Raw genomic sequence first — 26,285 nt, forward strand, 5'->3', positions numbered from 1 at the left:
AGAGAAGATCCATTGGGTTGAGACCTTTTCTGCTGCAGGGGCTGTTCCATTGGCTCAGCCCATTTCTTACAGAGCAGCTGCCCAAGGGTCTCCCAAGGGTCTGCAGGTGAGAGCAGGGTGTAGCCTCCCATGGTGTCTGAAGCTACAGCGAGTCACTTAAAGGAGCACCATGGCTGAGATGGCATAAAACAATGATTTATTTCAAGGTTCAACAGGATAAACATGGTTTATGCCTTTCTTTCCCCACTGAAGTAATACACATGCAAGTCCAGCCTTCCTGGCCATCTCTCCACTGTGTGTCTTAGTCTAAAACTCCTTGCTCACGTGAGAGCAGAGCACTTGCACTACAGACTGCCCTATTTCCTGTCTCCTGTCCTGTGGGCAGCCGGGGAGGTTTTGCTGGTTGCTCCTCCATTAGCTCACCCTTTCCTCTCCTAGAGCAGCAAGAGCTCCCCAGAAGAAGGCCTGGAAGTACACACAGAGAGGCACCAATTAATTTGGGGGAGCTTGACAAGCTGTGTACAGTTCCCAGACCATTAAGAAAAACAGATGTCTGGAAGGGAAACACTGGGAAGCTGAGAAGGATCCTGAGGGAAGCCCTGGCCAGGAGCAGAGCTCTGTACAAGCAGCTGGTGGAGGCAGCTCACCAGGAAAGCAGCTACATCTCACAGTGGCCACCACTGCTCTTCATCAGAGCTGCCAGCGCACCCCTCCAGCCATGGAGCCTTTGGAAGCAGCCTTTGGAAGTCTCCAGGACACATCCCAGAGGCTGCCTGGACAAGCTGCTGAAGACACACGGGAAGCAATGCTCTCCAGGCCAGCCAGAGCAGCATCTTGCTAACAGCTGTTGTCAGCTGTAAATCAGGACATCAGCATCACCCTGCCAGGGTACAGATCAGCCCTTGGCTCCAGCGGAGCAATTCCACATTGGGAGTGTCTGTGGATTCTTAAAACAACACAACCTCATCAACTTATTTATTCAATGGATGATTTCTGAGAAATAACCCATTCCCCACCTTCAAGCATATTATCTGCAGTTTAGATATCTGCTACAGCTCATGTCTGTTGTATCACCAAGCTTTCAGACAGTATTTATTGCTACAGGGCTCCCATCAGACAGGACTTTATATCCATATCCTGCCTGACATACCAGAAAACCCAGATGTCTTCCTGAACTAAGCTGAAAACTGTGTAGGTGTTCACCTAATTTAATTTTGGAGAAATGAAAAGTAGTGCTGCTTGAAGGAGAGTGGGGATCTTCAATTTCTTAAGAAAGTGGTGCATTAGCTCCCAGATGACACTGAAATACTGCTGCCAAGTTAATCACAGAATCATCTAGATTGGAAAAGACCTTAAGATCATCAAGTCCAGCCATTAACCCAGCCCTGCAAAGCCCACCACTAAAACAAACCCTTAAGTGCTACATATACATGTCCTTAGGGATGGTGGCTCCATCACTTCCCTGGGAACCTGTTCCACTGCTTGAACAACCCTTTCAGTGAAGAAATTTTCCCTAACATCCTATCTAAACCTCTCCTGGGGGGCAACTTGAGGCCATTTCCTCTTGTTATATTCCCACTGGCCTCCTTCATTGTGACCTTCTTTAAGTGAGGAGCTGAGGGCTGTATTTGACAGGCCATTCCAGAGTAAGGGACTTTATTTTCAGCATCCCAATCTGAATTTTCATAACCTCAAATAATAGGAATGCTCAATGTATCTGCTGCAAGGTTCTGGCTTACTGATAGCACTCCCATTTAAGCAGCACAAGCTATTTCCCTCAAGAGACCTAGAGATACGGCAAACTTGATGGACAATTGCTTCAAATGTGTCCCTGGTGTTCACTTGGAGCAAGGGAAGAGCTCTGCAGCATCAACACCATTCTTTTAAGGCCACATGAGAAAAAAAAACCTACCTTTTTTTAGAAACTGTTCCAGATAAATACAGCCAGTGTTTTTAAAACAAGTATATTAACTTGAAGAAAACAGCAAGACACCGAATTTCCAGGACTTCATAAAGGGAAGAGGTGTATTAATTTAGTCTCCTAGTGTAGTCAGACTTAGTAGTTGTAGAGATCTGTGTTCAGTTATTTGTTTTTTGTGTCTCAGTGCTTAAGGTTGCTGATGGCTGAGCTCCATTTTGCAGTGGTAGAGCTGTAGTCAGATGGTTTGCAAAACATTTCCACCTACAGAAGCCACACGGTAAACTACCAGCTTTTCAATAATTCAGTACTTCTTTTTATTTCTTGAAGCTGTATCATCTTAAATACCTCAGCCTCTGAACAGAGACAACAGAGTGCACCCCAGAGAGTCAAAGGGAGAGCCCTGTGTGGTGTGTCTGGGCTCAAAACCCAGTATGGGTGCATTTCTGAAGTTGTGCTACTTCAGGTGGCAGGAGAACCCCCCTCGCATGGAGCCTCTCCAGGGAAAGGCTGCCATGCTCCCTGTGTGGGCACAGCCTCTCTGCTTTTCCCTCTTTTTCCACTTGTGTGGCTGGGTATGACCACATCCAGCCACATATCAGCTTTATCCACAATTCTTTTCCTGCTGCCTGGAATGATTTCCATGTTGGCTGCTCGGCCTGACTGCGAGCAGCTGTGCTGGGCTTGTTGTGAGGCAATTGCAGACGCAGGGCCCTGCGACAGGAAAGGCGGAGGCCGTTTCTCCTTGAATTCATTGGACTCCTTAATGAAGCTTCTGTGTTTTCCCTGCTCTCTTGGACACCCTGGCCACCTTGTCTGTAGGCAGCTGGCCTGGCTGGCAATGTAGATTTTTGCCTCTCTGCTTAGCCCTCCTGTTTTTTTCCTTGTCACTGTCTGCAGGCAAATGTTGTTATGTATCTTACAAACCAAATAATCCTGATGATCATGATCTCTTTTTACTGTGTGTCCCACAGCCTCTCCCCCTCAGGTCTCACTAGTACTTAACAGCCTTTTATTTCACCTTCCTACTTCCCATCCCAACCCCCTGTCTTCTCCCTGCAATAGGAGTCACCTTGTCCTTTCTTGAGTACCTTCTGTGTCTTTCCTCTTGAGCATTCTGGCTTCTGGGACCAAATCTCATTTTAGCTGTTGCACTAAAATTCTCTCCTGGATTTTTAAGTAGCTGAGGGGAATTATCGTGTCATAGATCCACTACAGGACTAATGCAGAATGGAAAGGCTGCAATTCATATCCTGCAGTCACTCCCTGACCCTGGAGGTTCCTTCAGTTCACTGGGCACCTGCCTGCTCTATATTAAAATTTAACCAGTGCCTGGGATGCTGCTTCTGCACAAGCCTGGATTTGCCCTGCTTGACCTGTCCTTGGGTCCCTGTTACATTCCCCATGTCCCACATCTTCATCTCTTCCCAGCATTCCTTTTCCCATTAGAATACTCTGAGCATGGCAAACAGGATCAGGCATCTCACAAAAAGCACTTTTTTCAGAAAAGGAAACAGTGACACCCATGTTTTGCTGGAGGTTTCTGTGGCCACCTCAGTCGCGGATTCCCAAACCACTATGAATGCACACAAAATAATTTGTTTAAATTATTGATTTTAACTGTTTTGCCATCCCCTGCACAGAGAGTCATGGCTGAACAGCCAGATGCCTTTTCCTGCTCAGGACACAGCAGAGCCAAGAGCTGCCTGTGTCTCTGCAGAGTACAGGCTGAGGTTTCACACATGCTGCCCTGCACAGGCACCCTGCCCGCTAGGGACCAGGTGCTGCAGTTCACTGCCTCTTTTGGTAATGGTGGTGCTGGATCAAACCACTCTTGGCAGCCTTTGCAAAGAGCAATAAGACACTTGCTCAGGAAGCCTGGGCTCTGTTCTGTTCTCTGAGAGGGTGGGCTTCAAACCCTTTGGTCTGCCCAGGAAGGGATGGGTTTTGATCCAGGGTTTAGGGCAAGCACTTACCAGCCTGCTTGTTAAAGCCATTCCAACATGTAGCAAAGAATTCAAGGTTTGCTGGGGCAAAGGAGACCTCACACACCTGCCTGGTCACCTGAGTGCTCTCCTGACAGCCTGCCACCTGAATGCTCTCCTGAAACCCTAGCTTGCCTCAGGACCAGTTCTGGGGGGTATGCAGCAGTAGCTGTACAGGCATTAAAGTGCACAAGCCCATACATTGCCCTCTCAGCACATGCTCCTGACAGTGCTTTGAGGAAATGCTGCTGAGGTTGATCAACCCATGCAATGTTGGCAGCATACAGGCACCAGGCAATTGCCAAATGTTCTCATTGCCAAAAGGGAGACTCAAGATCTCATTTGTGCCTTTCACAGTGACTCTTTCTGCTTTGGTCATCTCTCCAGACAGAGCTTGGCAAGCACAGGCCAGGCATTCCTGAGAGCTACATACCTACCATGGCACAAAGGAAAGAACAACTTCCTTAAAATAATGATTATCTCGTTTTATTTTCATTGTAGTCCCTCTCTGAAACAGAAGGTAGATAGTTTATTCACCTCATCAAATTTCCCGATGTCTACAGATGTTTCCTCTAATTCTGTTGTGAGGGACACAGCTCCTCTGCTGTGTGTCTGGCACTGGCTGCTCTCCTCTGCCTGTCTCCTCCTGCCTGGCACTGCCTGGCTCTGCTGACACCACAGCATCTCACTCCAGCCACCACCCAGTGGTCCCCATGGCCCAGCACACTTGGGCTCTTGCTACCTCATAGGGACAAATAGACCTGGCTACCTCAAACCACTAAAGGATGGAAAGCCATCAGGAGTTTCCCCTCTACTTTTAGAAGGCAAGGCTGGGAGTACACAAACCATTTATTTACAGTGTAGTGGATGAGCTCAACACGGTGCTTCTTCCTTTGAGAAACATTTGTCCCTTTACTACTTTACTTTACTTTCGGGCTACTTATCAACTTCTACCCAATTCCCAAATCTTGCTTTGGTTAGCTTTTAAATTTGGCAGATCCAACCCTCTGTAGTTTTCAAGTGAGGCACTTGAGAGATTTTCTTGTAGTTTTCTGGATGAAAGCTGCTGAGCTGGAATATCCTCACGTTACCCTTTGGGCAGTGCTTGACCCTGAGTGCCAAGATGGCAGCACTTCACAAGGGAACTCTCAGAATGAGAAAATCAAGACCAGATCACTGCAAGTCTTGAGAAGAATGTTGCCCTAAAGCAAACTTTTTCCAAACTCAGGGAAGTGTTACATATTTTTACATATTTTATGTAAAGTGGAATTTTTCTGCCCTTTCTCTTAAAAACAAACAATCCCTTGTAGTCCACATTCCTCATACTATTCTGCCCTGGTTTATAGTCAGAGCTCCTTCCTCGTTATCACCCTCATTATAGCTGTGCAATGGCCTTGCAGTTGAGGCCAGGCACACACTCATCCTATATTCACTTATCTGTGGTGGGATAAGGTTGACCTGGGTGCCACTCTGAGAAGGAATGTCATACTTCTGTGTTGTTCTTGTGGCTAACTTAATAGACTCTGAGAGAAAGGCCAGCAGTGATTTACCCTCAGGCAAGAAACTTGCTCTCCACTGAAAATACTTCAAAAAGAAGAGTTCAAGAGAAGACCTGATGTGTTTTCCTGCCATTTGCATTTCAGGAGTTTCAGTTGAATCTTTGTTAGGGCTGCTGTGAGAGGTGCTGTTTTCAGAGGGAACTGAGGAGAGCTGCTAGGGATCTCTGCCTTCTAACAACACTGACTGCCTTGAAGGCAGCACATGTAAGCAGGACTCCTTACCTCCTCCTGACTGCCTCCAAAACTTCCATGTCCAATATTTCTTTACTTTGTTGGCATTTCTCAATTAATGAGCAGTCCTTTGTCTCAGGAAACCACAATCTCCAGCTATGTAGAGATATGTACGGAAGAGATGTGTGGCTGGGTCAGAGGAGTCTAAACCCCATCTTTGGGGCCAGGAGCTCAGACTGGTCCCAGACCTAATCTGAGGTCCTGTTGTCTTTGCAGAGTATTCAGAAATCTGGAGCCCAAACTCCAGCGTTCACAATATAATTCACAGATTGCTTTCCCCAAAGCTGCGAGAATGAATCTGTTGCGTGTGACATCAACCAGATGTGGAGGCTTCCTCTGCCCTGGCTGAGGCTTCACAATGTAGATGAAGCTTTATCTTGGTTGTGCAGTGGTTCTGCACAGTTGTGTACACTCTCGTATGAGACATTAACTCCTTTTGTTGCAAGTCAAACCAGAAACCTGTTTGCACAACCTTCAAAATACCAGTCCTGGCAAACAGCAGCCAAGGATTCTGCAGAGTGTGCTGGGGTCATCATTACACTCCTCAACAAACCCTTACACTCTTTCATAAGCAGATTTTATGGCCAGGTATCAGTTCCTGAATTATTCTTGTATCTTTGAAGTGGAAATCTTACTTTCTTTGCTCAGCCTTCTATGATGTTTCACTCCTGCATTTTAGCAATCAGGCGCCCATGGCACACTGAGACCAGTTATTCCTTTTTGCTCAGCCATCTGATGCAGCTTGGGGGAAAAGGATGAGGACTCTGCATGCTGCCGTTCATAAAGCTCACAAAATTCTCATTGGGATTGTGAAATGGAGGTGTTTAGCATCTGGTAAAGGTTGATCAAAGAAAATATTGCAGAAAGATAAAAGTAGAAAAGTATTATATTTTTGGTAGAGTTTAGGATACATTTGAAAGACCTGTAAGATATTCTTGGAATGTCCTGGAAAGTAACTGTGGTAATGCTCTAAATGCTCACAAAGTTCTCAGGGCTAGCCTAGCCCCACCAGAGGAAGGTGTAGAGGTGGCTCACAGCGTAGCTTTTGCTCTGCTGGAGCACAGGACAGTAAGTATCACCCCTGCTGTACAGTAAATGGTAGGAAAGGCAGGTAGGAGCCTTGGCCTTGCTTCCCAAGGTGCTACAGGCTACACTGACACAATGATGGACAGGACTGGCTAGGAGGTATCACAGAGCCACAGCTGCAGCCACTTCCAGCTGGGGCTTCTGCCAATAATTAAAATTTACTACAATGAGACAAGGAGCAGCTTCCTTGCCAGATCAGACGCCAAGTGAGTAAATAAATCACACAAATCCCTCCTGAAACAGAGAGCTGGAAGGTCTCCAGTGAGAATGATTTGTGAAGAACAGTAAAGAGAGAGATGCAAAGAAGGATGCTTTGCTGGGCTGAAGAGGGGTCAGAGTAGCAAGAAGAGTTTTGTTTATTCAGGGCTTGCATCTTGGGATGTGTTGCTTCTTGAGCCAGGGGCCCAGCGTGGTGCTGAGCTCCAGTCGGAACAAGCATCATGAGATTTCCTTCTAGGGATGTGGAACATGGGCCAAGGCCAGGGTGAGCCCACCTACTTCCTGGGCAATCTGTGTTCAGCCTGTGTTTGTGCTTTTGTGGGTCACAGAGAACAGGGAGGCTCAGCTTGTGGGTAGCAGCACCTCCTGCTTTGTGCTGCCTGATTCCTCATGCTGTGACTCAGGTGTTTTCCCATCCTCTCGTCTTTCAGCTTGCTCTTCTGGGGGAGTTTGTGTTTTGAACATACCCTGCTTATTTGCCCCTCCCTTCCCAGTCCAAACAATGTTCCCCTTTCAGTATGCTCCTGATGCCACTGATGTACTCACATGGGTACAGATAAATCAGTTCAGGTTATGTTGGCAAGAGGCTGCAAGCTGGGATTCATCTAAATGTCAGAGACAGAGAAATTACTTTGAATGAAACTACAAATTACAGAGGTTTTTCCATTCAGTAGCATGGGTCCAATCCTAATTAAAAACTACTCTTGAGCTTTTTTAGTTGATTTAAAGAGGAGTTCCTTATGAGCTGCCCATCTAATCTTATCTGCACTTAAAAAAATGCGAGAGCCAAAATAACTGAGATGCATTTGTGGTGCATTTTCCAGAGCATAAGTTCATGTCCTCTGCAGATAAACAGGAAGCGTACCTTAGATCCTGCCCTGTGTGACTACTCAGTGACCTTTTGCCTCCAGCTGGCCTCTGTGGTTGAAGAAAAGATGGGTCAGGGAGAAGAGATTGGCTCTTGATGATGGAAATCATCACCCCAAATTGGAGCTGTGCTGTCATCACTTCTCCATTGCTTGGTCTGAGATGTGCAGGACATCTCCTGTCCATCAAACCCCAGCCCTGCAGGGGAACATTTTTGGGGACAAGGCAGCACCTCACTGCAGGAGTAGGAGACATTCACCCCCTCCAACCCGTGGGGAGCCCTGAAAGGAGCCGTATTCCCTGATGCAGCTTACGGTGTCATTCCCAAAATGCTGCTTTCTGTGTCAGAATCAGGTACTTGTGAGCTTGAGAACAGCTCCTTTCAGCCAGGCCGATTGCAAATGAGTTCAGTTAGGCAGAAAAGCAGCACCTCGATCAGATTAAGGCTGTGTTTTGCCCTGCAAGCTGAGAGAGCTAGCTCAGTTTGGTGTAGGCTTTCCTGTGCAGACAAGGGCTGTGGCTCGCTGGCTCCTCGAGTCCTGCAGCTACCTCACTGGAAAATGAGAAGGGTCAGTCCTGGGAAGGTTTTGTGCAGAATGCTTTGCCTTGGGAGAGCTGAGCCAGGCAGGGAAGCGAGGGTCTGCAAGAGGCTCTGTTCCCTCCTGAAATCCAGCCTTGGTCGGGATTGATGTTTTAATCCCAGCCAAACCACAGCACTGCTTCCCAGTTGCTGGCCTCCAGGCAGAGTGTGGTACTGGTTGGTTTATTTTGACTTCAGGAGTTTCCTGCCCACAGATGCATCCCCCTTCCTTTCCTTAGCTGAGCAGGTCCTACAGGTGTAGAGCTTGGCCTCTGCCATGCAGCAAAGAGAACCTGCTTACACTTTGTGGCTGCTGTTATTTGAAGCAGAGGCTGCTGGGGATGGCTGACACAGTATTTATGGGTGTTTTGTGGGTGCTTAATGGCAATTTCTTACCAGTCATGTGCTCCCTGTGGTGGCTCACAGGTCATGGCCTAGACTTGGCTGCACCTTGGGTGGGTGGCAACAGACTGCAGGGTGAAACACCGGTTTCACTACAGACCAGCCCAGCCTCTACCAGCAGGCATGCAAAAATAGGATTTTTCTGTCTTATCAGAACAGGAGGACACAGAGGGATGTAATTTCCTCAGGCTCTGGCTGGAGCAGTTAAAGCTCCAGCCCTCTCCTCTGTGCTTTAGGCTGCCCCTGTCACCTCTCCCTCCCTTTCCACTACAGCAGGGCAAGCACGTGGTGGGCCATGCTGTGAACTGCAAGGCTGAAATGATCCAGGTTAAAAATAACCCTGTAAAGAGTTAAGGGGTGTATTTTAGGCACAGATCATTTCAGTGATCCAGTTTACAGCACGGCCCCACAAACTCACACAGGTGCAGGGGAGGGGGGAAGGGGGAAAGGAAAGGTCAGGGGAGAATGAGTGGTTGGAAACATAAGCTGTCTGAAGCCCAGGGCTTATGAAACTGTGCCCCAAAAACTGACACCTTCTTGTTTTCCTCTAGCACACTGACAACTCCCTTCTCATGGTGCAGCACTGGGTGCTGAATATCACCCTTTCTGAATCTGTAATCAAGACACTGGCTCTGAGTCTTGGATACCTTATTGTATCTGCCTCTGAGACACTGTGTTTAAAATTATTTTTGCCTTATTTGCTGTTGCTGAGGTAGATTGTGTGTGCAGCAATGAAAAGATCCCTATGAGAGTTACAGGGGAGCTTTGCAGCACTTGTGTGAGCACAGGATCTGGCATGATGGGCTGGTGTGAGAACAGGCTGCATGGAATCATTCCTGTGAAGCATTTTTGAAAACAGGACATTTTCAAAACATGGAGATCAGGGACTGGCCTCACAACCATGTCTAGGTGCAGCTGCATGAGAATTGGGCTGATAGTTGCACAGGACCAGTACCAAAATTTGTGTAACCATCACTGATTTCATAGCTGCTGAATACTCCAGCCTTGCAAGGTGCTGTGGGGTTTCTCAGATAAAAGGTGACCCATCTGGCCAAAATGTCCTACCTGCAAAAGCAGATGAGTCAGAGGATTTGTAGGGGAGGGAAGGGAGATTAGGGAAGTGTGGATCTCTGCTGTTACTCAGCTGGTGTTTAGCCATACTCTGCACTGAATGACAGCCAGTAGAACTTTCCTCTTTTCAAACCAGGTACCTGATGGGACATTTCTGTGGGGACCTCGTGGAGCAGGTCATTTCTGTGGGGATCCAGTGGACCCACAGGCAGCCTGTGAGAGGAGCAGGATCTAAAAAACAGTGCTAAAAACAGCTAAAAACAGTGGCCTCCCTTCACACAATCTGCAGAGCCAGGGGTTGGTGGGCAGTTCTGCTCTCACAGTAGAGGCAAGGACTCTGATGCATAAGGAATTTGAGAGGTTTGGGGGGCTCAAACTGGCACATTTGTACCTCAGATGCAGATAAAGGCAGAACTTTCTTCCCCAGTGCTAACAGGGACTAGGCTCAGTTTTAAAAGCAGATGAAGAAACATGGTTTTGAAAATCGTTTTCAAATTTACTCAGTTTTATAAATTTATTTGGAATAGAAAAGTGAAACAAACTCCTTACAGAGAACTTGGTAGTTGCACTTCCTTTTTTTGCAGACAGTGCCATGCTTACATTGATGGTATAATTAAATTCCCATTTACAGCTCTGTCTGACATTTTTCAGAACATACAATGCTTATTTTTATGGAACAGCAAAAAATCTCAGAATATCAGTCACCAAATTACTGATGGACTAAGCCTTTAACCTTAGCTCGGTGGTTTTAGCCCATGCAGGCTGACCATGCTTTTCTTCTGAAAAGGAAAAGAATCAGCAGTTGACTGCAAAAAGCACAAAAATCATGTCTGAATAATTTCACTGTTACAGAAAAAGAGAGAGAGAGAAAAGGAACAGAGCTACTTCTCATAACCATTTAGAAAAGTAGTGGTGGGTTATTTCACCAAGGTGGGCAGCATGACCAGGAATGGGAAAGATTGCATAATTAATATTGTGGGGCAGGAGAGAGCCAGCACTGAGCTCTGGGGTGAGAGAAACAGATGTCTTAGTCTTAGGTGTGGAAGAGGCTGAGGGCTCTGGGTTGAAAGTGATAAAATGAGGCTTCCCACCTTCCTCACAGTGGTGGGAAGGAGGAGAGGGAGACTGCCAGCCCAGCTCCTGGAACTCAGAGGAATTATGTTCTCCTTGCAGTGCAAGGAAGGTGTTGTACCCAAATACAACACCTTCCTTTGACCAGAAGACACAAAGCCTGGCACATCACCTGGGGCAGAAAAAAAGTTGTAGAAAACAGCAGTACAGCACAGCAGTGTAACTGTCAGAAGGGATCTGAGTAAGGATCCTTTCCTGTTCTTTATTTTCTGTAATGGGAGAGTCTGCAGCTGGCAGTTTCTGGAGGACACAGCCCCGTGGGCTACTGGTGCTAATCTTAGAATGGCATGTTCAGAGCTTCCTGCGCCCCGGCCCCGCGCCCCGCGCCCGCAGGAGCCACCAGCACAAGACACCCATGGAACCCTGCTGGCCTCCCAGCTCTGATCAAAGAAAGGCAGCTGTGTTTGCAGACTGAAGTGAAAAGAAAGAGAAAGAAAGGAAAAATTCACCCCGAAAACAAGAGGTCAGAGAAGCCAAGAGGAAGTTCAGTGTCTTTTCTGGGAAAAGGCAAAGGGCTGTGAAAGAAGCTCTTGGAGCTAAAATGGACTACGAGGGAGGCAGCCTTTCTGCCACAGACAGAGCACTTGCAGCTGCTCAGTTTCAACTGAGTCCTTACTTCAGGTGTCCATTCTGCCATGCCCAGGTATTCTGTGAGCTGATATGAGGAGCCAAGCCTCCCAGACCATCCTGCATTCTCCAGGTTCATTCTTTGCTCCTTCCTCTTTCCAGCCTGCCCTCCCTTCACAGTAGGGAGACATAACCTGCATCTTGGAACTGGTGTCCCTCCCCACTTAGCCCAGCCATCATTCTTCATGTGCAGAAGGTTGCCCTGCTGATCTGCTTACCTCACTCTTTCTTCCATTCCATTATCTGCCACTTTCCCTGCCTGTAATTACTCCAGTAAAAGGTGAAAAGATGAGGGGAAGGTGTGTGAAGGTCACTGGGACGAGACAGCTTGATATGACTTCCTTGGATTCAGGAAAGCTATTCCAAAGTGTATGGGAAATTTTACAGGGAATGGCAGACACCTACAGGGGATTGTGGGCCTAGGAAAAGGAAGATAACATTTATTGGGAGTATTTCTTTACAGCTCTCTGAGAAAGGGAAAGGCTTGTCTCCATGATGCAAACAAAAACTGAGAGACAGAAAGGACACTGAGGCGGTGGGGTGAGAAATGTGGTGCTGGTCATGGGTTCATGGTGGTGGTACAGGGAGCTGGGAGGTGTGAGGTTCCTTACTGATGGTTTGCAGCCTGGTTTCTTGTTCTGAGCTCTCCACCTCTAACAGAATCAGGCTTGTTATTCCTGGTTGGAATAACAATTGTTGGTTAGTTATTCTCAGTTCCTCTGGTTTGGTTTCCCCAGCATCAGATACTAGAGATGAAGAACAAAGGTTTCCTTTAACATCTTTGATTTCAAGGCTTTCTATTCGCACTGCTCAATAGACACATAGCAAAGAAAACAAGGTGAATGTGGGATGACACCAGGGCAGTGTGGTGTGGGAAGAGCTGCATCATCCAGACTCCAGCACAGGCCTTCTGCTTCTCAGCTTGATGTTGACCCAGGGGAGAGGAGGCTTCTCTCAGCCATGGTATTTCCTCCTTCCCCCTCACCCACCTCAGCATTTCACTGAGAAAAAAGCAGAGCAGCAAGGGACACATCTCCAAGCAGATGTTGGCTTGCTGTGAGGACTGGGAATGGCTTCTCACAGCAGAACCACAGGAAGAGCAAGGCTGATGGTGACCAGGGCAGTAACAAGGGTATGAGAGGGCTGAGGATGTGTATGGGGATGTACATTACTGCCTGCTCCATCTGCTCACTGCAAGGATAAAAGGAGCAGACACTTGGCCTGAGACACCTGGTTTGCTTCCTTTGAAAAGTACTGAGTGTAGGCTCTTCAGCTGGAGCTGAAAGGCTCTGCATGAATTCCTGATTTTCTGGGATATTTGAAAATGCTGCTAAATTCCATCTTCCAAAAACTCTTGCTCTCAGGCTGGCTGATTGATGCCAGATGTGAGAAACTCTGCTTCAAGTCCTTGCTTACTTTTGAACTTTGTAACACATACACAGGCTTGCTTTTCCAACCTTCACTCACAACTTCTTGTTCCAGAACAGGCCAGCAGAGACCAACTCAGAGGTGGACAAGTCAGCATCACCCTCAGTGGCTCAGCTAGCAGGGAAGTTCAAAGAGCAAGCAGCCAGTATCCCTGGAAAAGAGGTAAGGTGCTCTGCAGCCACCAGCAGGAAATGAGTGGGAAGTTAATCACTTGTCTCTTCCTGCTGGAACATCAGTGATCTGAGCATGAATCCACCTTGACTTTGGATCTGCACAAAGGATTCATCTCCTCATGCAGTGCAAGCTGGGGCTGTATCTTCCATGCATTGCTGATTGGTGGATGGGTGTTTTGCTAGAGCCATCTCTTGGGAGAGACACTAACCAAGACATTGCAGAGCTTGGAAAGGTGCACAGATTTACCCAACAGCTGCAGACAGCAGTGCATGCATGTCCTGTTTGGGCTGCCTTTTGTGGGCAAACAGCAGCAGTGAATAATGAAATAGCCAATATTGATGGGAAAAGACACAAACAACAGGTGATGAAGTGTAGCAGCCAGTGGCATGTCATCAGCACCTCGTTCACAAAAGGAAATTTCCTCAAGGTTATTACTTCTGTGTAGGTCTGAGAGAAAGCTGCCTCTTTACTCACCTTCATTGCCTCTTCCCAATGATATTTCAGACTCTGTGCCTATCTCTATCATGCTAAATTCTATTTTAATGAAATCTCACTATGCCAAGCACTGCCTCACACGCTGACTTTCTCCAGCTAAGCAAAACACTAGAATACCTCTCTTAGGAAGAAAGGAAAAGTCAGGGTTATTTATGAAAGGAGGACATTTTCAGAGAGCCTCCTTCATCACTATGCCTTTTTCTTTTAGAAGCATAAATGTTTGCTGGTGGCCTTTTTCAGGCACCTTTTGAAACTGAGCTGCTCTCTTTGCCCTTCAGCTCTGGATCCCAGCCTGGCCTAAGGGTATCCTCCCTGTCACCCCTCCTGTCTCTGGCTGGATGCAGTGGTGACCTCTGCCCTGCAGGGCTGGTATGCCATCATCTATCAGAGATTAGCACTCCCAGGATGGGAATAGCCAGTCTTTTCCCAAACTCTGTTTTTTTCCCTCCAGTCTCCAGCACACCACTCAGTCCATCCCATTACAGTAATTTCCTCTTCTGAAGGTATGGGGTTTAATTGCACTAAGTCCCTCACCCTTCAGAAGGCAGAAAGTTCCCAGACCTCTCCTGTGTTATCTGCAGACCTCTGCTGCTCCCAAGCCAGGGCAGCGTGGAGGGGCCTCACAGTGCAGAGAAACTCATTTTCTCCAGAGACAGGGGAGCACAAAGTTTCCTGTCTTTTCTCTCTGAGCCATCTGTCACTTCCCCACCAGCTTTCTCAAGCTGGCTTCAGATTAATGACCTAAGGGATGTTCTTTAACCCTTGCTTGGCCCATGCCAGCAGAGGGGAATCCTGTCAAGCAGGGAACCTCTGGCACATCCACTGTGGCACAGCGCAGCATTTCATGGTTGCAGAATGGTGGGGTTTCCACAAGACACATTATTGCTTCCTGGCATGACACAAGGACTAGGGCAGGGCTGCCCTGGGCTGCTTAGGGATGCAGCATGGCTGGGTGCAGCACCTCCAGAATTTAAGTGACATCAGGTCCACAGGTCCTCCAAGACAGCCAACTGTAGAGAGGAGGGCAAAGATGCCATAATCCAACTTTTCACATGCCAGCCTGTGAGAAGGTAACAAAATTATGCAAATATATTATTTATTTTATTTATTTATTGTGCATATTATCCAAGATTACAGATATTAGCCAGTTATTTTGGATTATTATTTTTAACACATGAAAAGTGTGTTAACAGCTTGGCAGGAGACTACAAACGTGGCATAAAAATAGAGACAGCTTGGCTGCAAGACCAGAGCAATAGTTACGTGCTATGCATCCCTCCTTCCTAGGGAACTCTCTCTTAGTTCTGAGAGCCCAAGGACATTCAGAAGGAATCAGTGTCCCTGCCATTAAGTTGCCTTGTTCCTTCCTCTCTGGAGAATTTGTTTCTTAGTCAAATTTAAGGTTGCAGCTGAGGCCTTGTCCCTGTGCAGTGCTTTATGTCATTCTAAGAGAAATGAATGGAGCTGAAATTCTAATGAGTCAGAATTCTTGTTTTTGCCCCAAAAATATATCAGACATAAAGCTGGAAATCTTGAACTAGGCAGCTGAGACTCATTGAGAGGAAGTCCTGGTAATGACAGGAAAGAACAGTAACAATCTCTCCTGTGTGAGGGGGTTTCCAGGAGGACGCTTTGCAGGAAAAGTTTCTGGGAAGGCTTCTCCACCCTCCACAGCTTAGAAGAGTGTGTGTTGCACAAAGAAAAAGATAAAAACTACTCTTCCAGCACTAGAACTGGGCTCTACATGCCTCAAGCACAGCCATGTGCTAATACCATCTTTTGCTGCCTTTGGATGACTCATTTGGGCAGGCTGAGCCCTGCCTCATGAGCAGGTCACTCACACAGCATGCCCTTTGGTGCTTGAATTTCACTTCCTTTTTAAGAAACCTGATTTCCCTGCTGCTGAGTTGGTTGTTTTCTTCTCTTAGGTACCACCACATAAGCCAACTCGGAGGAAACCACCCTGCTCCCTTCCCTTGTATTCCCACAAAACTGAGACAAGTGACAATGATGAGCAAGTGAGTATCAATTTAACAGGGAACAAGGTCTTTCCTCTCTGCAGCCTGTTCTCTCCTGAGACACGAGTTTGGAGGTGGCAGAGAGGTCAGGCTGTGCAGTCAGAGCCATCAATCAGGCAGCAGCAAACCTGCCCCTGCTCTCACACGTGTACTGACCCAGAGTCAGCTCCATGCTGTTCCCTGCTCCTGCAGCATGGATGCACGGCCCATTTCTACTGCTTTTGTTTTCACCCTTGGCACACTGATGGATCCATCCAGTTACCACTGATATTTAGTAGATTTGAACAGGGAGCACCCATGGTGTTTGTTGAGCATAATGGGGTAGTAGTTCTACTCACGAGATTTTTCCGTCTTCAAGAAAAGGGAATAATTAATCCAGAGTGAAAAGGGGGTTTGTTGGCAATACCCACAGAATATTTCTTTAGGACCCTTGAATGAGCAGGTCCCAGTAAGCTGGCTGCTACTTAGGAAATTTTACACTCAGGCCCCCTTTCGTCACTTCTGTCTTTCGGTATTTCAGGGTATGAGGTCTACCCACCAAATTTCACATTGTCACCTGCCCTTAACAAGCAGGTAGTTCTTTGTCCTTCTTATCTGTGAGCTACAGGCTCTTGCTGCCTCCATGCCAAAGGGACATTAAGTTTTAAAATGTTAGATCCCTTCCTTTTCTGAAAAAAGCAATATGCCCCTTCTCAAAGCAATGCTCTCTCTTTCTCAAACTGCTTCCAGCCTTTTCATAGCTCTACCTTTCCTGCCATTTAGGCCCTTCCTGCTTATACTAATTGGATATCCTTTAACTTGGTTACTCAAGTGGTGGGAGAAAGTCTTTCCCGTTACAGAAAGTTCACAATATTTGCCAACATAAAGGTTTTAGGAGGTAGAATTTTAATCTGCCTGGTCCTGAAATAATACCAGGAGAAACTGTGCCACAGGCTAGATACTTTAATGAAGGCAATGTAGGAGCAGAGCCATTCCACATCACCTAACTCAGATTCTTCAGACAGCAGCCCTTTTTGCCCAGAAGAGGGGTTCATGTATCTAGCCCTAGGATGGCTAGATAGCAAAAGGAGAACGGGGTCAGGAATGAAGAAAAAGAAACTTTTGTGTTGGAGCACTATATGAAGCTTCATTTGCTTCCCTACAAGCAGTTTCTGCTTATCTCTTCCAAGTTTTCTGCCTTTATTGTATTTCCTCTTTTCCACCCACTACACTGTGATGTTCTCCTGTTTCATTCTGTTTTGCAGAAGCGGTCGCCAAATGCTTGCCCCATTCCCAAGGTCAAGGTGAAAAGTTCACCCATGATTGAAAAGCTGCAGGTAGGTCCTGCAAGAGCCCACATGGCTTCCCCAGCAAATTAAAACTGACTGGCATTGGTCACAGCTACTTCCTTTGCAGAGCAGCCAGAGGGGAAGGGGATGCAGGAGCCAGGGGTGACAGCCAGGTAAGCAGGGCCTCACTGGGGAGGATCCAGCCCCACCACACACAAAGGGGAAGCAGTCCAGTGATCCCCAGGTGTGCCCATAAGCATGCATGGATCAGGATCATTTGGATCTGTGGCATACATGGCTGGGCATGGGCATGGCAGCAGCGCTGACTGAGCAGGGGCAGGAGCCTCAATTTAAGTGCAGCTCTTGAGAGAAAGTGAGGGAAGCCCTGGCTGAGACTTCCTCCAGCTCTTTCCTCACAGCAGGGTCACTCACTTGAGTCCCCTGCACTCCACTGGGGAGCTGGCCTCGAGCACAGGCAGTGACAATCCTGGCAGTGGGGCGTGTGCTCCAGGCTCTGGCTGTCCTGTGTGTGCCTGGAAGCTCTGCACTGCACTTCCCTCCTCTGGATTCCTGCAGCTACACACAGCACACCCAGCACTTTTTGTGCTTCCGTGGTGCCTGATCTGTGCTGCTGAGGGCAGCTCAGCACTCGATGGCCTGAAGACAGAGTGCCCTGCCCCTGCCAGCTGCCTGTCCCAGCAGCACGTGTCACTCCAGAGCCTCCTGGCCACCCTGACACAACCTGAGCCTATTCATAGTACTGTCCCTCCTGATGCACCCAAGGACATTTGCCTAGGGGAGCTTCCCAGTGAGAGGCCAGCAGGAAATGTTTTGCCACAGTTAATCACAAGCTCGCTGCTTTCCATGGTCTTCTCACAGCTGCACAGGTCATTCTGCAAGATCAGGCTGGAAAATGCAAGCTCCTGTTGGGCACATGCAGGAGGGTTAAATCTTGAACCATTGCTGGCTGCTTGTTCAGATTTTCTGCCAGTTCAGCCACTGCACTGTGGTGTATTGGCCGGGTCACTGGAAAAATCCAAAAGGCCTCAGGATGACAAAAGAACATGTCCTGAGTTCCAACTGCCAGGGAAAGACAAATGTCCAGTCACAGCTTCTCTGCCCAGGCTTGTTTGTTGACTGTGTCACCAGGAGGAACGCACAGCCAGGAGGTCTGTGGCTTGTGACAGCTGAGAGATGTGGCAGGGCAGGGGTTCCCCTGTGTGGCTGTTGTGTGTAGCACACGCTGCTGTCCCGCATGCTCCTGAGAGGCGTTTTTCATTGCAGGCCAATCTGGCTTTTGCTCCAGCTGCTCTGCTGCCGGGCGTGTCTCCCAAAAGCCCTGGGATGAAAGTCCTGGTTTCTCCGTTCAGCACGCCTCCCTCAACGCCCACCAGCCCAGGGACCCAGTCCCAGCTCAGCGAGACGCCAGTCAGCTTTGATCAGCCCCCAGAGAGCACTCAGCTGCAGTTCTACAACAAGGTAGGGGATATGTGCTAGGACTTCTCCATTCCACAAGGTTTGCTTATTGCCTGGGGATGAGGAGGAAGAGGAGGCTGAGCCCTCTGTCCTGCTGTAAGGCTGTGTATTTGTGGCCAAGAAAGAAGATTAGTGCAGCAGGTTCCAAACAGCCTTTCAGTATAGCTGTGTGGAGTCTCCTCTCTGCCAGTGTGTGGGAAGGAAGGGATGGAGGGGCAGGACCCAGTCACCTCAGCTTGGCAGTAACGGGGTGGAGGGTGCCAGGGGGTGCTGTGAGCAGGTGGTGCCACACGCCAGCAGATGTCTGAGGTGGCTGAGGCTCAGTTTGGGGAGCCACACAGAGTTCCTCAGTTTCACAGGTGTCACCAGAGCGCTCAGCACTTAAGTGAGGAGCTATAACCTGCATTGACCATCACTAGCTGGAATTCAGACTCCTTCCTCAATCTGCCAAGAGCAGAAAAGGCTGGTACATCCAGTGGCATTTTCCTCTGTTGTGGTTTCCTGCTTTCCACTGCCCCTCTCTTGACTGCTTTGCTGTCTGCTTTCCCTGCCCCCCAGGTGCGGACGCGAGGATCCATAAAGCGCCGGCCTCCCTCCCGGAGGTTCCGAAGATCTCTGTCCGAGTACGGAGATGGGGAAGATCTAGGGGTCAGCTTGTCCTCTCCAGAAAATGGTGCCAGGGAAGATGAGGTCTTTGGGCCCAATGGCAAGACAGAGGAGGTGGAAACGGGGAGCAAAGAGCAAAAGAAACAGGCAGGGTCTGATGAGAAGCCCCCATCAAGGACGGGATCCAGCAGATCAGAGGATGAAGAGAAAGGGAACAAAGAGCAGAAGAGACAGGCAGAGTCTGATGAGAAGCCCCCGTCAAAGAGAGCATCCAGTGGATCAGAAGATGGGGGAAAAGGGGAAAAACAGGCAGAGGAAATTACTCCTTGCAAGAATAACACAGGGAATACAAAGGAGGAGGAAGTGTGTCATGATGGCCGAGGAGAGGAGAACTCTCCTCAGCCTCCCTCTGGAAACAATGAGATGTGTGACAGTCCCCAGGGAGAAGAGCAGCAAAGCACTGCCTGTGAACAAGGAAAGGGAGACAAGGAGAAGGAGGGAGCTGAATGTGAAACAAAGGAAAGCAGTGAGAGCACAGACACACAGAGAACGTCAGACACTGAGGAAACAGCGCTGGCACCTGAACCACTGCAGGATGCAGTGGGATTAGGGACTGCCAGCGAGCCTTCAGTGTCAGTCACGCAGGACCAGGGCACAGCGTAGCTGTGACACACAGGTAAGATGGGCCAGCGTGATGGTGGCTCCTGAGGCACCTGAGGGTTTTGCTGTTAGCAAAAATGGCAACTGTGACAGAACACAACAGTGATTTTGCTGCTCCCCATATGTCAAAGCCTCAGATCTCAGGCGTGCAGAGACTGTGAAGCAGGGTACTCAAAACAACCAGCTCTCATAGGGGGTGTTACAGAGAGGATGGAAAAGAAGCAAAGCTGATTGTGCATTCAGTATAATGGAGAGGCTCTGCTCACCAGGCACCCTCCTGCATTGCTGTTTTGAAAGCAATCTGAAAGTATTTGCAGTAAAATGCACATTTCCCCAGCAGTAGCCATGTATATGCTATATCAATATGACTCCTTACATATAAATATTTATATGTGTGCACACGTATGTATACATGTGTACATATATATATATTATATTCCCTATGTGTTTAGCTTGTTAGCTTTGCCAGCAAACCCAGGGCACACCAGTTTCATGATCAGCTCTGAAAGCATGCAAGCATGGGCCTTTGCCACTGAAATAAAAGAGGATTTCCACTGGCTGAAGCAGGCCTTGTTCCATGCTCCTCCTTGTGTGTTCTGTAACTACTGATGACATAGCCACAGATGCCTGAGGATGTGTCTTGTCCCACCTCAACCACCTCCTCTTCAAATGCTTCCTTGGTTTGGCAAGGAGCAGCTGAAGGAAGGATTCCCGTGGTCAGGCTGCAGCTCACCTTTGCCTCCTAGCACAGAAACCACCAAAGTACCCCCAGGACTTCCCAGCACTGTCTTTGCTTAGACCCATGATTATTTTTCATTATTTCCTTACTTATTTTCCCCTCTCAAAAGGACACACTCAATCAGGGCAAAGGAGACTTAACATATGGATAGGAGCCATCTAACCCGATCGAGGTGGAAGCTACTGGAAAGCCTTCAGTGGCAGGAGAGGAGCAGAATGCAGAAATCCGCTGAGGTCCAGACTCATCACAGAGCTGAGTGGCCACTCTCTGGCTCTCTGCTTTGCACCATCATGTTTTGGGACAGCTGGAACGGGAGACTGTTTGCAATCTCTTCAGGGTTCAAAACTCAGGTGTTGGCTGGTGTTCCTTGATGATACGTGGGGACTGAGAGACCTGACACCCACTGTCCTGGAGGCAACAGCCACCACCACTCATGGTCCTTCTGCTTCTTCATCCTGCTCCAAAATGTCTTTTTCTTCTCCTCTGCATTGGTCTTAGATGAAGTTCATCGGTTACATACATACATACATGTACACTGCCTTTTTGGTAGCTTCTTTTAAAGGAGTTTGAGTTTTAAAACTTCAGTAAATAATGTTTTAACAATAGGAAACAGCTATGTTTTCTCCATATGTGCTGTATGGCAGAGAATGTGAACCCTGCATACAGGGAAAACTCCTAGAACATTGATCATAAAAATATATAAAATATAAAAATAAAATCCCTTTGAAGTGGGGCTGATCTGTGAAACAGGCACCTGTGGTAGGCTGGTAGGTCCTGTGTGCTTCAGCTTTGGGGTGCTTTTAGTGTGGTGGAAAATGACAACCAGCAGCTTGTATGCAAAGAAAAGACGTGCTGAGTAGGTCAATAGGGCAGGTTCTCTTATCTGGTTCTGGGCTCCAGTCCAGATTTAGAAGGGCTGCTTGTCCATCAGTCTTTCTCACTTCCAAACCCTACCTAGTCTGTTTTGAAACTTCTGGTGTGTGGCCACCAAGAGCCACTCATTACAGAAAGCATCCCAGCTTCCTGGAAACAGCCAATTAATTTTGTGCTGGTCAAAGAAGAAGTCTTAGCTGGCTGAATTTCCATTGGCATTGCCTGGCTGAATTGGTGAAGCTCGGGCAGCCAGTCCCTCCAAAGTACTTGTGCCTTGTACTAGATTCGCATTCACTCTTGAGCTACTAAAAGTCATGGGCTAGCAGTCACTACAGTTTACATCTGGAGGATATTTGGGGGAAGGTGGATGTCAGACCCTCACTTGACCAGTTTCCTGACAGCAGTGCCTGAAGCTGAGTTGGCCACACAGAAAATGTCCATACTGTGACGTGGACTGAGGTCATGCTTGCTGGGAGCCAGCAGCGCTTGCCCTCCTCAATTATCATGGGCTGGTTGGCAGACACGACCTCCACACCCTTTTGAGCCATGCTGTGGAGCATTGTTGCCTTTGAATCCATTTTAATCTGCTTGCTGTAGCTTGTATTCCAGGGCAGGCTGCAATCGCTGGCTGCCCCCTGTTTCTTCTCTCAGCACAGAGGGTGTGAATGGTTGTGCCTTACTGCACATACAGATATATGTGTGCCTGTGTAGAGAACGTGTATGTGTGTCCTGAGCACGGGGATGGAAATCCGAGGGAGAAACAATAAATAAATGGTGGAATAAAACCAAAGCAAAACAAAAATATCTGTGTTTTGTTTCCTCCTGGAGAAATGAAGAAGCCTGAGGAAGAATGGACAGAACTGGTAGCAGCAGGCAAAAAAAAGGGTGAGATTTCCACTGGCATTAGGACTTCAAAATTTAAATTTAATGTGAGAGGGCAACTACTGAAGAAGAGGGAGGAGTAGGACTTTTTGACGAAAGTCTGGGATGCAGAGGCATGGAAACATGAGGATGTCAGGGAGCATTAGCAGGACAGAGCATATCAGAGACAAGCGGGATTCAAACCAGGAGGGTGCTGTGGGCTCAGAACCCCAGGGCGATGCCTGTGGCTCCGTGGGCGCTTGTCCTGCCCGTGGATGAGCCCGGGAGGCTCCGAGCGCGCCGGGACACGCGGGGACCCACCCGGTGCGACCCCTCCGCGCCGCCAGGGGGCGCAGCGCACGGCGCGGCCCAGGACGAACCAAACCCGCTGGGGAATGGGGGGTGGGGGGGGGCCGTTGAGTTGTCCCATTCCTCCGCGTCCCCTAGGAACGAGTTCGCCCGGCCTCCAGCGCCACCGCGCGTGGAGCGGGAGTGGGAATGGCAGTGGAAGTGGGGATGGGAATGGGAAGGCTGGGTTGTTCGTGCGCCCCTCGGATGAGCGCGGGAGCGGGGTCTGCGCGGCGGAAAGCACGCGGAGCGCCGCGCGGACCGCTGCCCCCCCCGCGGACACGCGGAGCCGTCGCTAACGAGCGGAGCCGTAGGGTCGGGGGAAGGGCGATGCCAGGGATTACCCTGGGAAAGGTGACGGAGGGGGCGAGCAGGGAGAAATGGCCGCGGCCTCCGCAGTTCGAGAGAGCAGCGGTGCGTTCCGGAGCGCTGGGAAAAGCCGCCGGCGGTGGTCGGCAAGGACCGACCCCCACATACACTGACGCGGGCGGCCTGGGCGGGAGGAGGTGGGACGGCAGTGAACTGCTGAGCTGGGAAAGCACCAACAGAGCGGCTCGTTGGTCTAGGGGTATGATTCTCGCTTCGGGTGCGAGAGGTCCCGGGTTCAAATCCCGGACGAGCCCGCCGGGAAGGGGATGCGCAAGCCCCTTCCTATATTTTGCTGCCGCGGGGGCCTCCTGCGCTTTTGCGCCTCAGGGTCGCCACGAGCGGGACCGGGCGCGCGGGGACGGCGCTCCGTGCCGGTACGGTGTGCCGAGGCTGAGCCGCTCGGAAGGGCGAGGAGCGGTTCCGCAGCGCTGCCTCGGTGGAGAGGAAGGCGGATCTGCCTGGGAAAAACGGGAGTAGCGACGCCCGGTGCCAGACGAAGAGGAGCGGCCGGTCCTTGGTGAGTTCTTTAAGCTTTTTCTTGCACTAAAAAGGAACGCGTGGGTCTCGTTGTAAGTCTCCTCCGTGCCCCTTCGCTATGTGCGGGAGCCGCTGCTGCGGAGAAGGAAGATTAAAAAATTAAAGCTTGGGCTCGTCCGGGATTTGAACCCGGGACCTCTCGCACCCTAAGCGAGAATCATACCCCTAGACCAACGAGCCGCCATGTGAAGGTGTTTCTTTCCCCTATAGACGAATGCTTCAATGGTGCTGCGCAGTTTCTGCCCGGGACACCTCCGGCCTGTCCCAATTCCCGCGCTGCTCCCGCTTCCTGAGGGGGCACAGCCGCTTCCCTGCGGCTACACCTCCGGCCAGTCCCAGTTCCCGCAGTGCTCCCGCTTCCTGAGCGGGCACAGCCGCTTCCCTGTAGCTGCCGGCGCTCCCCGGGCTCCTGAGGGGCAGCCCTGTCCCCCTGTGGGTGTGAAAGCTGCTCGTACGCGGCGAGCCATGGACCGCGGCAGCCAGGCCACAAACCCCAGCGCGGTGAGGGGAAATTCGTGGTCCATTTCCATAATTTCAAATTGCACCACAGCCGAGTAGAGGTAACGTTACTTTCCTAACTTACAGATGATGATTTTATGCAGAGCTGCTTAAACAGAGAGTCTTGGAACGCTGATGTTGGTCAGGGTGGAGGTCACTGTTACCTTAGCTTTTGCCTCTCTACAGTAACAGCCTCTAAACTAATTTTGCCTATAGTCCAATATATTCCAACAAGCTAGGCAAAAAGTAGGAGGGAGAGACAGAAAGACAAATTGCTTCCATTTTATGTGCTTTCTTATGTATCAAGGTTATCAGGAAAGGTTATTATGACTGAAATTGTTCTTTAGCATGCATTCAGCACTGGAATAGCTCATCATTCCCATCCTTTTCTATCCTGAGTTTTCCTGAGAACACTTATCCTTGCATAGTGGGTGATCCAAGACATTCTTCACAATCAAATGATGAAAAAGCCAAGTCATGGAAGACAAGACTGAGAAGAGATCTCATCAATATGTATAAATACCTCAAGGTGGCAAGAGGATGGTGCCAGGCTCTTTTCAGTGGCGCCCAGTGCCAAGATGAGGAGCAGTGGCCACAAATTAAATCACAAAAAGTTCCACTCAACATGAGGTAGAACTTCTTTGTGCTAATGAGCCAGAGCATTGGAACAGCTGCCCAGGGAGGTCATGGATTCTCCCTCTCTGGAGACATTTGAACCCCACCTGGACATTTCCTTGTGTAATCTGCTCAAGGTGACCCTGCCTTGGCAGAGGGGTTGGGCTGGGTGATCTCCAGAGGTCCCTTCCAGCCTCAACAACACTGACTCTGTGAAAAATAGTTCCCAAACTCTTCAAAGTCTGTATGCAATTACTGTGCTGCTGCCAGCTCTTGAGTTTTGGAAAAAACCCTGCGTTTCTATTTAACCAAAGTAAACATGAATGTGGCATTATCTGCTAGTCACAGTTTCTCCCAGCTTGCAGAAGAAAAAATATTGCTGTAAGGGACACACAATGCTTTCTTGTGCAAATAGAGCCTGGGGTTTTTTTCCTTTTTCTCTCATGTTCTTCTATTACTAATTCAAAATGAGTGTGTTGGGTGGGATATTTTTTGCAGGAGTGCATATCTTTGCACACTAAACAGTGTATACTGTACAAGTCCTCTAGGATGTACAGAGATGCAGGCTAAAGAGAAAACAATCAAAGCCATTAAAAATGTAAAACCAGTCTAAATATATTTTTTTCTCCTCCTAGAAGTTATTACCCCCCTTTTTTTAACACCAAAATCCTGCAAACTACTAGAAACCTCTCCAAAACAAAGGATAATAAGGATAACAAAGGTCTGAATTTCTAACATACACAGCAAGAAGGAAGAAGATGCAATATATGTTCCCTGGGACAAATTGAGTTGTCCCAGCACCCTGTTTCCTCTCTGGAAGTAGCAGAAGAGAATAATTTGATCATATCTATCTGGATAAAGAATTTTCTGCTGTAAGTAGACCAGATATTGTCCCAGGTGTTCTGTGTACTGAACACCTGTGTTACTACACAACAAACAGGGAAGTCAGGGCTGCTCCTCTGGCAATGTGATCTCAGCTCTGTCAGGGAAGGGACAGGGTAGGTAAGGGCTGCGTGTGGCCAAATCAGGTTTAGTACACAAAAAGGGAACATGTGAGCTCTGTGAAGGACAGTCAATTTGAGAATAAGAAAAATGCAATTAAAAAAAATTTTAGGTTTACTATCTTGCAAAATTACCCAGAAGGGTGAAGCTTGGCCTCTTCAGAGGATTGAACAGTTTTAAACTGTGCAGTACTGAAGGACCTGGAGGTGAGCAGTGAACTCTGAGTACTGAGGTGCTTCCATGCTGGTAAGAGCACTTCCAGCCACCCAGGAGAGCTGTAAGGTTGGGCAGAGTTTCCATGGAAAGGAAGAGCTCAGAGGAAGTATTGCAGAAAAAGGGCTTGGAATGAAAGTCTTATCACTGCCTATCAGTTTCTGCTCCATTTGGAAAGCAGGGGTATTGATGAATTGGCTGAAGACCCACCCACAAGGGAAGTCAAATGAGGTGCCAACCAAACAGGGTGATATTTCCCTGTAATACAAAGAGTTGTCTGTGCTGTTGATATTTATTCCCAAGAGGTGCCCTGGATTTCTGCTAGGCTGGGTTTCTAGAAAACATGTACAACACTTAGATGAGGAATGTGCTCCAGAGCTTTCCCTTAGGGTATAAATAATGGATGCACAAGCTGTTACATTTTAAATC

General features: G+C 48.6%; 1 protein-coding gene and 2 non-coding genes across 7 annotated transcripts in view; 2 read left to right on the forward strand and 1 right to left on the reverse strand.

The window, feature by feature from the left end:
- The window catches only part of RCSD1 (RCSD domain containing 1), a 38,049-nt gene extending 15,558 nt beyond the window's left edge, over nucleotides 1-22,491 (forward strand). For 2 of the 5 annotated variants that reach the window (XM_071433768.1, XM_071433770.1), the window contains 5 exons: nucleotides 13,159-13,266; nucleotides 15,702-15,791; nucleotides 17,036-17,107; nucleotides 18,344-18,538; nucleotides 19,094-22,491. In XM_071433768.1, coding sequence (XP_071289869.1) covers nucleotides 13,159-13,266; nucleotides 15,702-15,791; nucleotides 17,036-17,107; nucleotides 18,344-18,538; nucleotides 19,094-19,804 — 1,176 coding nt within the window. In that variant the 3' untranslated portion in view covers nucleotides 19,805-22,491. The remainder of the gene's footprint in view (nucleotides 1-13,158; nucleotides 13,267-15,701; nucleotides 15,792-17,035; nucleotides 17,108-18,343; nucleotides 18,539-19,093) is intronic. The other 3 variants (XM_071433771.1, XM_071433772.1, XM_071433769.1) reach the window with 2 other exon arrangements.
- A 682-nt stretch (nucleotides 22,492-23,173) lies between these two features.
- TRNAP-CGG (transfer RNA proline (anticodon CGG)) lies at nucleotides 23,174-23,245 on the forward strand. Its single transcript has one exon. It is a non-coding gene; the product is annotated as a tRNA-Pro (tRNA).
- A 391-nt stretch (nucleotides 23,246-23,636) lies between these two features.
- TRNAP-AGG (transfer RNA proline (anticodon AGG)) lies at nucleotides 23,637-23,708 on the reverse strand. The gene has a single exon. It is a non-coding gene; the product is annotated as a tRNA-Pro (tRNA).
- Nucleotides 23,709-26,285: the final 2,577 nt, after the last annotated feature.

Source organism: Agelaius tricolor, unplaced genomic scaffold, assembly GCF_023055355.1.
Source record: "Agelaius tricolor isolate 1412-34295 unplaced genomic scaffold, bAgeTri1.0.p SCAF_9, whole genome shotgun sequence".
Taxonomy (NCBI): domain Eukaryota; kingdom Metazoa; phylum Chordata; class Aves; order Passeriformes; family Icteridae; genus Agelaius; species Agelaius tricolor.